Below are 12,806 nucleotides of genomic sequence, written 5' to 3' on the forward strand. Positions count from 1 at the left end.
TTTTTTTTCTCTTTGCAGGTTGAAGGAGTTGAATATTGCAATTATTTTTTATGGACTGACGATGTGCAACACAGCACTTTAGATCTAAAATATCAGTTAAAAGCAATTGGAGAAGCCACTGAGCAAAAAATTCAAAGGATAGAAGTGAAAGTTCTATTTTGGCTTAAATTACTTTTCTGTATTGTAATACTTGATATACTGATAAGAGGAGTATTTTAGATATGATGGACTATATAATACAAGATGTGATAGAGTATTATATAATTTTCATGTAATTGGGTTGGTTTACAGGATGCAATTACAACACTGTGTCTCTGTTAAAGTATTATTATGTAGGATGTCTTATTTAAACTCTATATATATTTGCAATTATTTGGATTACATCATAGCAGAGACAACTGCTCATATACCAACAATGCCACCATCATCCAAAAATATAAGTCATCATGAATAACAATTGTATCATGAATAACAATAATATCATTCAAGCTCCAAAATATAAGTCACCACATCCAAAAAATATAACAGGGTCATCATCAGTCAAAAAATTACAGGCCATCATCATCCATACATAACTTTGTCTTAACTGGTTTAAACACTCCCCCATACATAACTTTCAATCTATAATCTGGTGCCATGCTGAAATTGCAAATCAACAGCTAGATTTAAATAACACCATATATAATGAATTTCGATGCATGCAAAAGATATTAAAAATCAAATCACAAAAAATTAATTCATAGAATAAAATGATAAGAAGTTAATTTATATAGCAGATTAAAAAATCCTAGATGTAAAAAATTACAAAATTTCATGAATCTTACATTTTTCTTTATGTAGAAAGTTGTAAGAACACAATGTAGATCCTGATCTCCTTCAAACAGAGGACAACATTCGGATACTCCAAAACCCTAATTAATTCATAGAATAAAATGACAAGAAGTCAATTTATATAGCAGATTAAAACCCTAGATGTAAAAAATTACAAAATTTCATGAATCTTACATTTTTCTTTATGTAGAAAGTTGTAAGAACACAATGTAGATCCTGATCTCCTTCAAACAGAGGACAACATTCGGATACTCCAAAACCCTAATTAATTCATAGAATAAAATGACAAGAAGTCAATTTATATAGCAGATTAAAACCCTAGATGTAAAAAATTACAAAATTTCATGAATCTTACATTTTTCTTTATGTAGAAAGTTGTAAGAACACAATGTAGATCCTGATCTCCTTCAAACAGAGGACAACATTCGGATACTCCAAAACCCTAATTAATTCATAGAATAAAATGACAAGAAGTCAATTTATATAGCAGATTAAAACCCTAGATGTAAAAAATTACAAAATTTCATGAATCTTACCTTTTTTTTTACGTAGAAAGTTGAAAGAACACAATATAGACCTTGATCTCCTTCAAACAGAGTACAATATTCGGATATTCCAAAACCCTAAATAATGGAAACGGTGGCAAAGATCGACAGAGACAGCGAAGAAAGAGGCAGCAGAGAAGGAGGAAGTAATTTTTTGCAAAGACAAAAGAGAAATGGTAGAGGAGAAGCAACGATTTTCTCTCCAACAAGGCTATCGTCTAGGTTGAAGACGACGGTTTGCGAATGGGGCCAAGTCGCGCGTAGGAGAGGAAAGATGGGAGGGCGAGAAGGAAAGGATAACTTAAGGGATTAGGATAATAAGATAGGGGCAAAATAGGAATTTTAGATAGGTTTTAACTCTAGTATACATTTAACCTATGTTTAACCCGAGTTAAACTAACAGGGGATAACCGCGGGGGTATTTAGGAATAACGGTGGAACATATGAAGGGCATTTTAGAAAGGAAAAAAAAAAGTAGGGATAGATCGGATATTTCCAGACGCATGAGGGGTATATAGGCAATTATCCCTATAATTAAAAGTTACGATAAAATAATATTCATATCCATATCTATATTTTACTTGTAAAACATATTACTTGTTCCAACAGACTCTAATTTTATGTTGATTCTATTCTATGTTCTATGTGAACTATCCTATCCACCAGATTTGTGACTAATTAATATTAGTCATACTTTCAAATTTTACTTTCTTCAATAATAAACCTATAGCAACATAGAACTTATTATTACGTCCTCCTTTTTTTTTTTTTTTTTTGAGAGAGAGATGGGTAGCACGCTACCCGCTTCGTTTATTTCATTTAGAAATAAACTTAGCTGAATATGTGAATCAAAATTACGTCCTCCTTAATTTTGGAAATTTGGCATCATATATTCTTCCTCCCATCAATTTTTCCTTCATTTTTTTTAGAGAAAGGTAGTATTTTTTCTTATTTTTAAAAAATAAACATAATTAGAAATGTGAAATAACTAAGCTTTTCATTTATTTTTTTTCATAAATAAACTTGATTACAAATGTGAAACAAGTACGCTTCCAACTTAAAACCACTGGTACCAACCATCAATACTCGAATAGTGTTATGAGGTTTGGAGTAGCTAGAGATGTTGTATTATTTTAAAAAATTGTTACATAATTTTTTTTATTCTACTCTGATACATACTATTGTTGAATTTTTACTACCCTTTTTGGAGACATTTTATATGTATAAGATGTATTTTTGTACATGTGGCGAGTCTGTTGATGCAATCCTTGCTTCCTTTGTAATCCAAGACGTGACAAAGCCCTTCGTAACTTGCATTACAAACGGTCAGTTCTCTCATCAAATTTTAAATTTAAATTATATAAATTTTATCTTCTACTTATATTTATTAGGAATTATTCTAAACTAGCTCAAAAATTTAAAATCTAACTATTAAATATAGACAAATTCTAACTTACGCCTATAATAATTTTTGAATTAAATATAAAATTAAACAATATATATATATAATCATTTTTTCTCTTATAAAATCTTAAATATTGAATTAATATGATAATTTAGATAATGGCATTTTAAATACTGAATTATTCTATTTTAGTATTTACAATAGAATCGACTAAAATTTGAAATCATATGTTATTTATCTCATGAAATTTTATTTTATATTATGAGTTATGCAAATTTAATATCTATTTTTACCAATTTCAAATTATCCTAAACTAATAAAAAAAAATTTGAATCAACAGCTAGATATTGACAAATTTAAATTACACCATAATATTTGTTTGAATCATCTATAATTTGAATACATACAAAAATTTAGAATAATTTATTTTTATGTCCGTAAAAATTTAAAATTTAAAGTAAATGAATTTAAATTTTACAAATTACAGGTTTGGTAATATTATCTAATAAAGCCCTAAGTTAATTAAGTTATTAAACAGAATCCTTTATTTTGGATAAATAATATGAAGACTTATAAATTAGTATGCATATAATTTTAGAGTATGGTTATTATGTTATTAACCTCAGATTGGAATACTATAACAAAATCACCAACCAGGCTATTTATTCACATTTTCTCTCATCAACTTAAATACAAAAAATTAGAGTTATTTATTCTTTAAATCTAACTTTAATTTTGAATTAATTTAAGAATTTAAATAATAAAACTTTGATTTTTGATTTTTTGCAAAATTTTGAATATTTAACTAAATTGCCTATAATTTAAACTTCCAATCAACCATTGAATTTTCAACTAAACTTTAAAAATATTTTCAACTAAGTTTTGAATTTTCAAGTAAAATTCATAGTCGCTACTATTGATGATCAACACTAGTTTGCTCTTTGACCTCTATTCTTTCTACAATGCTTGTTTTCTTGTATGCTAGTGTGGGATCTACGCTGTGGGGTTTGATAATTTAAGATTGAAGAAGTTATATCTTAAGAAATGGAACTAAAATACTCTATATAGAATAGAATTAGGGCTGGAATTGGGCCAGGTTTGGCTCGGGTTACTATGCCCAAACCGGGCCCAAAGAAAAATTTTGGGCTTTGGTTCAGGCTACTACCCAATTTTTTTAAAAAAGCAATGCCTGGCTCAGGCCCAAGCCGAAAGCTCAATACCCATCTGGCTTTGTTGATGCCCACTCTATGCATTTGTACAGAGCCCATATAATTTTTTATTTTGTATTAAATAGAAATAAAATATCCTCATATGAATATATTTTTAATTAAAAGTTAAAAAATATATTTTAACTTTTTTAATTATATATTTTGTATTAAATAGAAATAAAATATCCTCATATGCATTTGTACAGAGCCCACGGGTACCCGCATGTATATTTTTAATTAAAAAAATGTATTTTTTGTTTACCCATCCTAAAAACCCTAACCCTAATTTCCTTTCGTTTATCTTTTTTTCGTTGTGGCCACCTCTCATACTTTGTCGCCTTTGCAACTGCACTCCTCTACTATTCTCTGGTGGCCCGACCTACATCGAACCACCAAGTGCTTATTTACAATCTTCGCCTGCACCTTCTCCGGCTTTTTTGTGTTTATCTAGAAAATGTATGATTTTTTCGGCTTTTTCTTCCTTCTTGCTAATTGTTGGTAAATAACATTGCAATAGATAATATAGCATTCCGAATACATAGAATAAGTTTATGTTATATTACTTTCTTGTTGAAGATAAAACTTGCTAGTGATTTGATTTCTAATTTTAATGCATCGTCCTTCTCCAACTTTACATCTGCTTATTTTCAATACAAATGTTTAGGTAAGGGCCCTTTAATTTTTCTTGTAGCTTTTATCAAATATGAAATAAAAAATTAGCTAGCTTCATATTGCTCATTACATTATTTGGTTGAAAGTTAATATGCTGAAATCTGAAAAATTTTCAAAAATAGTGGAGTAACTTTTTTTTTCCCATTATGTAGTATGGATTCAGAACATGTGCAGATAGTGGACGAAAATAATAATTGTGAGACACAACAGCCTGATAATATTCAAACTACTGTTAAACAAGAAAGGGTTAGTGATAGTGATTCTGCAAGAAAGAAACCTCGCAAATATTCAGATGTGTGGAACAGTTTTGACACATATGTTGATGATGATGGGAATAATAGGGCAAGGTGTATATTGTGCAAGGCCTCTTATGCGATAGGTACTAATACTCATGGGACAACAAATTTAAAACGCCATATCCAAAGTTGTCCAAAGAAAATTAACCAAGATGTAAACCAACTACATTTTGGTTACGAGGCAAAGTTACGAGGAAAAAAATTTAACCAAGAAATTTATCGTGAGAAGATGGCGATTACAATTATGAAACACAATTATGCTTTCTCATTTGTTGAGCATGAAGGAATTAGGGATGTGCATTTTTACTTGAATGAGGACGTCAAACCCGGCCTATACTAGAAATACAGCAAAGACCGATTGCCTGAAATACATAAAAGGGAGAAAGAAAATATTAAGCATATTCTAGGAAAGGTTTCTAGTAGAATATGTCTTACTTCTGATTTGTGGTCATCTTGCACAAGTGAAGGGTATATTTGCCTAACAGAACACTTTGTAGATGAAAATTGGATATTGCATAGTAAAATTTTGAATTTTTGTCATCTTCCTCCTCCACACTCGGGTGTTGTCCTATCTGAAAAAGTTTTTGAGTTCTTAAATGATTGGGGAATTGAGAAAAAAATATTTTCTCTCACATTAGATAACGCTAGCAATTGTGACAAGATGGAGGGGATCTTGAAGAGTCAGCTCTGTATGCAAAATGCATTATTATGTAATGAAAAATATTTTCATGTGCGTTGTTCTGCTCATATCTTAAACTTGATTGTTCAAGAGGGTTTAAAAGTTTCTAGTATGGCACTACATAAGATTCGAGAAAGTATTAAGTACCTTAAGAGCAGTGAGGCAAGATTGATTAAATTTGCAGAACTTGCGAAGCAAACAGATGTTACTACTTCAATGCATTTGCGCATGGACATATGCACTAGGTGGAACTCCACATATTTGATGCTAGAGAATGCTGTTACATTTCGACGTGTTTTTATGCATTATTCTTTGTTTGATTCACATTACAAATATTGTCCTTCAAATGATGAGTTGGATAGGGCGGAAAGGATAGGTGATTTTTTGGAACCATTTTATGAGATTACTACTCTTTTATCTGGTTCTGAATATCCAACTGCAAATTTGTACTTTCCAAGCGTGTGGAAAATTCAAAAGCGCCTTCTTGAAGAAGCCGAGAGTGAAGATGAAATTATAAGTGACATGGCAAAACAAATGAAATCCAAGTTTGAGAAATATTGGGATAATTATAATGTGATATTGGCTATTGCAATTATTCTTGATCCTCGTTATAAGTTGCCCTTTGTGGATTATTGCTTCAAAAAGGTTTATCCAACTAGATACCTAGAAGATGCACAAGGCAGAAAGATACTCACAAGCCAAGAAAAGGTAGCAATTGTTCGACAAGAATTGTATTTACTTTTTGAAAAATATATTGAAAAGTTTTCTATGCAAGGCCAAGAAAAATCTTCATCAACTACTAATTGTTCTACTGGTGCTAAATGTCACGCCCCGGGGCCGATTTTCAAAGCCATTTTGAAAATTCATTACCATTTTGAAAACTCAGAGTCGCGGAAGATGTACTCTTTTTTTTTTTTTTTCAACCTGGCCTACGTGACGTACAGACCCGCCACAAATACAAAGTTCCTCTGTCCACTCGGACAGAGTCTCCTTTGTATTTGCACGGCGTACCAACGATACAACAGGATCACAACCACAACCTACAATTACCAAGCAGCAACCAAAATGATATGCATTCTCATACAGCTAACAATCCTTAGAGATGATGCATGCCTCTAAGCACTCCTTAGGCGTTGGATGATGCAATGCACAGTACAACAATCATCCTATTTAAAAGTGCTCCCCACACGGAAGCTTTTGTTTTTAAACTCTAATTCATTCATTCATGAAAACCATTCGAAAACCTTTTTAAAACTGTTTCCCACACAGAAACTCTATTTTGAAAACCAGCTACCTCGAGGGGTAGAAATCCACAAAGCGTATAAATCCAATCTGAAACCAAGGATCCAAAACCACATATCTGAAAACTCCAATCTCATGTATAATAATACATCCATAATCTCATGCATACGAGGAAAACCAACTCATTTAAACCATCATAAGATCATCTAATCATGCATAACGGAAATCACAACATTCAAACATCTAACTGAACCATTTATTTAAATGACTACTAAAGGCGGGAAAGAAATACAACCAGGGTGGCGATCGCTATACCAGACTAGCTAGATCGTCCTCTCGTCGAGCCCAAAATCCAACTCCTCGTCTATGTCACCTGGGGGGGAAATGGGGGTGAGAAACCGCAACCATGGTTTTCTCAGTGGGTACGACAGAGCCACGAAGGCGAGTCGTAATCACCGGAAACCAAAGGAGATAGATAAACAAGTATATATCTGTAAGCTGATATGAAATAGAACTACAGTAGCTACAACAGATAAATAGGAAGCAATAAATAAACCTGCTACTGTATAGAAAACAATGCAAAGAATGCCTCAATGTACTGAACCAGAAACTGTACCCAATCTGTGCCTGCTGTATCGGTCCGCAGACCTCAAGCGCTGCCTGTCACTAACTGCACCGACCTGATCCATCCGCCCCGCAGGACGACCTATCCGGATAAGTACACCTCCGATCGGTGGCCAAACCGATCCGGTGTCATGAATACCCCCAAGTGCCGTGACTAAGTCATGCTGGTATGCTCAAACAAAAACAAACCCGGCTAAAGCCGGTGCCTAGGCCGAAGCCAACAACGAGGGCGTACAATGCCAAACTGAAATAGAAGCTAGGGCGTACAACGCCGAACCTCGATCAACCAGATCGAAACACACGACAAGAGAGTCGATGTGTTGCCTGGACCCAAGGTCCACAGAGATACTGAAATACAAATGCAACCTGCTCTACATGTCTATCAACCACTAACCAATGCAGTCAACGAAATACGATAACCAAACGATAACCAAACAACTGACATGTAGAGCTAATATACTGGAATAGAAAAACAGGAGAAGGAGGTGAAACGCTCTCACCGACTACCAGCTCGAAGCACCCACCTGTCACTGTCGCGTCGGAACACTGGGTACGCACAAGTCGACCGGACCTAAGAAGATCCACCAAGTCAGTATCCAATCCACTAACCCAAAGCACGAGACTCACAAACCCCCACACAAGATCCCCAAATCAGTTTCCCAAAATCGATCCCCGTAACTCACCGGAAGTCCCGAAAACCACACCGGGACGCCGTCGGGACCCACTAAGTGCCCCGAACTCACCGACTCGTGTCACGAGTCACCTGCTGCCCCAAAACACTCCAATTTGGATGTTTTGGCAGCAAACACAAGATAGCGCAACTACACCATTACTGTCGGATAATTGTACGAATCCGGGTTCCCGGAAGTGTCTATTTCGACACCGGAACCCACCGTCGCTCACCCATCATCATCGAACCCACAAAATGATGATGGTGACCAGCCCACAAGGCTCAGCGACAATTTACAGGATAACCAAACCACGTTGGAAGAAATCCGAACCAAAACCGCGTTCGTTCGGCGAATTTCGCCGAAAAACGTGCCGGCATCGACTCTTCAATCTCCGCAAAGACTATCGGGTCATGGACAACCAGTCCAGAGGTCAAACACACTCATACACATTGCCCACAGTAGCCACAAGGAGCACAAATGCATAAAAGACCCTCAATTTACATAAAATCCTATTATTTCATGTAAATTGAGCGATCAAGTGGCTCGTTCACGTAAACCGAGGACTCCCAAGGTCAGCCGAGACACATACTGACAGGTCTCGACGTGCCGGAGGCCATGCTCACGATCCGGACCACAACGGCTCGCTGTGGGAAGTGCGGGAGCAACCCGAAGGTTCAGCGAACAGCGCGCAGTCAGGGAAGATCGCGCCAAAATGGGCTAACCGGACACTTCTGATCCAAACTGAGATGAGCACTGTGATCAGCACTGACAAACGATCACCGTGCTCACCTCCGGAGGCATCAGGACAACCTCGGATCGCCGGATAAGCGTGCGCAAACCCAAAACAGCAGCCAAACAGGCTCGACAGGGTCGACACCGCCGAAACAGCGGAACAGAGTCTCCCCGGCAGAATCTAAGGTGAGCACGATGATCAGCAATTTGCTACGATCATCGTGCTCCCTTCCAGAGATTCGGGGAGACCGGGGAAGCGTGCAGAACCACAAACCCAACCCGTCAAAAAAAGCCCTATATTCGGCTGGGCCGAGCAAGCTCTGGCTTCCGCTCCGCCTTTGGCGGCACGAGCGGGGCGCGCGGCGCGCCAAAGGAATGGGTGCGGGGGACAGGTGAAGAACTGAGGTTGCTCACCTCAGTTGGCGACATAGGGAAAAGCGGGCGGCGGCAGCGTGTGGAAAAATCGGAGCCCGGCCCACGCCTAGCGCCCCGGGTTCCACGGGCAATGTCGGCCACGGCGGCGGCCGGGTGCCGGTGCGGTGACCGGCGGAGGAAGGTTTGCAGAGGCGAGTAGGGATTCTGCAGGTGCAGGCACCGACGCGACGGCGGCCGGCGAGCGGAAAGCGGCTGCACGAGCTGCCCTCAGCCTGGCTCGGTCTGAAAGTCTGCAGGCGGCAATGAGGGCAGACCGCTAGGCGGAGCGGCTCCGAGCGACTTCGGGGCGCGTGGCCGGCAGGGGAGACTCCGAGCGAGTCGGACGAGATCGCTGGCTTACGACGCCAGAAGGCACTGCACCTGCCGCCAGCTCTAACCCGAGTGCGCAAAAGAGAAGGGATGGGAAAAAAGATGGGCCTGGTCGGCTCGGCCGGCGGCCGGGCTCATGCCGCGGCGCCGGGGAAGCGCGGCTATGCGCGGCGAGCGAAGGTGAAGGTACCCGCAGTGGCGACCTAGCGGGATAGGCTGGCGGGCTGCTAGGGTAGGAGTTAGGGGATCCAAAACCCTAGGACTATAAATACCAAGGTGCAACACCACTTTGCAAATAAGTCCACCAAACCTCAGTATTTATTAACTGATCCTTCTGCAATGCGTGTAAACGCGCGAACACCGTGGCCGCTTCGTCGCCTCAGACCCTCTCAGCTCGATCCCAAGTCGAAACCGGTAACATAAAATATTGACGCGACTTTCGCGGAAAAATACCGTTTGTCACACCGGATCTCTCCCGATCAAGCGCGGATCCCGCGATCCGCGTCAGATCTTGCGAACGGGATTGCACCCAGTGCGATCAGCACGACGGAGACAACAAAGCTGTGATTTCGTTTCGTCTCGATCGACCACGGATTCACGACAAAATCCAACCTTCGTTCCAATCGAAAGAAACACACAAAAATACATATAAAACATGTATTTTTGGATTTTCTCGATATTCGTGCGTCAAACTCAAAATCCGTCAGCGCCATTGGTTCCAGAACAGCTGACCCGGTCGAAATGAGCTATTGGACTGCTATGAACAGAGTCCGGTACGAGCCAGAAGCCAACTTCTCACCGCGGCTTCTCCGGAAAATCGAGTTACTATTCACTTTAAGTGAAACTTGGAAATCGCGTAGAATTTCCGTTTTAACTCGTTTTTGCCCGAAACTTGACGAGTGCTTTTGTAATTAAATTACACACAAAAACATCGTCAACTGAGAGTTTAGCTACACTGCAAAAATCTCAATCCTTACACTAAAAGAAAGAAAGATGACATTTGTGTAAGTTATTCTTTAGCTTTTTCTTTATAGTTGCAGTTATTCAAATACTTAACTTTTTTGTATATTTATTAATTTTTTTGTATATTTATTGTCTTTAATTTTTAAATGTTTCAATGGTTTAGGACTTTGATGGCTTTGATAATGAATTTGGGGTCACTAGCAAATCTGAATTAGATCGATATTTGGAGGAGACAAAGTTCGATCGTATACAACATGCTAAATTGAATATTCTTGATTTTTTGAAGGATAATTGTGTTCGGTATCCAATTCTTTCTAAGATGGCGCGCGATATTATGAGCATACCAATAACAACCGTTGCTTCAGAATCTGCTTTTAGCATTGGAAGTAAAGTGCTCACAAAGTACCGAAGTTCACTTCGACCAGAAAATGCTCAAGTTTTGATCTGCACACGAAGTTGGTTGTATGGATATGAAATTAAAGATAATAAATTTATTTACTTTAAATTAATATTATAATATTTTTTATTCTATGAGAATTAATTATTTCAAATTTTAAATGTAGATGAACACGACGACAACGATCTTGTGGTGCCATTGTTGAATATTGGTGAAACTCCAGAATCAAGAGAATCAACTACTAAAGCGACAGATGTGGATTGAGTTTTGGTGGTTTATCTTTATTATATTGACTCTATAATTATGAAAAATTTATTAATTTGATATCATGAAAATTTGGGATGGTAAAACATTTTTATATTATGAAATTTATTCGCTTTAAGACTTTAAATATTTTTATTGTATTTTGTGATATTTTAAGTATTGAATTATGTTACGCTTTTAAAAATTTTATATATATGTTTTGTATTTAGAAAGTATAGAAGCAAAAAAGGAAAAAAAAAATTTATGGGTAACCCGCATACCCACCCACGCACCCGCGGGCGGGTATGGGTAATGATGTCGGCTACCCAAAAATTTGCGGGTAAATTTTACCCATACCCATATGACCCGTGGGTACAATGACCCACCCACGGGTTACCCAACCCGCCCGTTTGCCAGGTCTAGGATTTATACCCGAATGAAAAAAAAAAAAAAAAAGGGTGGGATGGCAATCCCACTCCTTAACGGGTTATCCCGGGAATATGTACTATATAATCTATGCCTATACATTATTTCTCCTAAATATTTGCCATGTGGCAAATCCTCATTCACCATTAGCTTCCCTCTTCCCACTCCTATCTCCACCCAACACTTCATCTTTCTAACCTCCACCTCTCAATTAATGTATTTATACAGTACCATCTTTACCAATGCTTCATCTTCCTAACCCCCACCTCTCAATTAATGTGTTTATATGATGTCATCTCCACCCAATGCTTCATCTTCCTAAACCCCACCTCTCAATTCATGTATTTACATGGTTTCATCTCCATCCAATGCTTCATCTTTCTAACTTCTACCACTCAATTGCTTTCACAAGAACAAATGAGTAAAATAAAATTTCTTCATACTTTTTTTTTCATATTGTTTTCTTTTTTTCTTGGCGCACAAAAAGGGCTCATGTTTTGTAACTTTTTTATTTTTTTTTAATTGTGTGTGGATTGAAATTAGAGTTTCGAGGATCGTGACGGGGCGCGACAGGAGGAAACGATGATGGATTTGGAGTCAGTGAAGGGGAAGAAGCAATGAATGTGGAAGAATCTATATGGGATTGACATGGTCGTGACGAAGGAGAAGCTCGACACTAGCAGCGAAGGCGATGTAAAGATCGAAATTTAATTGCCTCCCCGATGTCGATAGTGCGATGAAGGTGCGTATGGGGTAGAAATTTTTTTATTGCTTCTTTCATTATTGTTATGCGTGATTTATTTACCGAAATTATAAATTTTGCTATATCTGTATCTATATCTGTTTTATATCTTATATTTGTATTTATTGAAGTCTCATGTCAAATCAAAAAATTTAAATTTTTTATTTTATTTATATTATATTTCCTATAGTATCATTATGTCGCAATGCGTGGATAACTTCACTAGTATGTATACTATATATAATAACATGCACTATATATATTTACTTTATATATATATAGTATAGAGCTATTATACTATCGGAAGAGAATTTGATGCTTCCGACTTTTTGACCTTGGATCAAGAATTGTACGGGTGGGATGAATGCGGTCCTCCCTACGGTTGA

General features: G+C 37.4%; 1 protein-coding gene across 1 annotated transcript; it reads left to right on the plus strand.

The window, feature by feature from the left end:
* LOC109722897 (zinc finger BED domain-containing protein RICESLEEPER 2-like) lies at window positions 4,815–11,273 on the plus strand. The gene is made up of 4 exons (XM_020251073.1): window positions 4,815–5,040; window positions 5,728–6,344; window positions 10,776–10,998; window positions 11,176–11,273. The coding sequence occupies exons 1-4, from the start codon at window positions 4,815–4,817 to the stop codon at window positions 11,271–11,273; spliced, it is 1,164 nt and encodes a 387-aa protein (XP_020106662.1).

This window comes from Ananas comosus, linkage group 17, assembly GCF_001540865.1.
Source record: "Ananas comosus cultivar F153 linkage group 17, ASM154086v1, whole genome shotgun sequence".
Lineage (NCBI taxonomy): Eukaryota > Viridiplantae > Streptophyta > Magnoliopsida > Poales > Bromeliaceae > Ananas > Ananas comosus.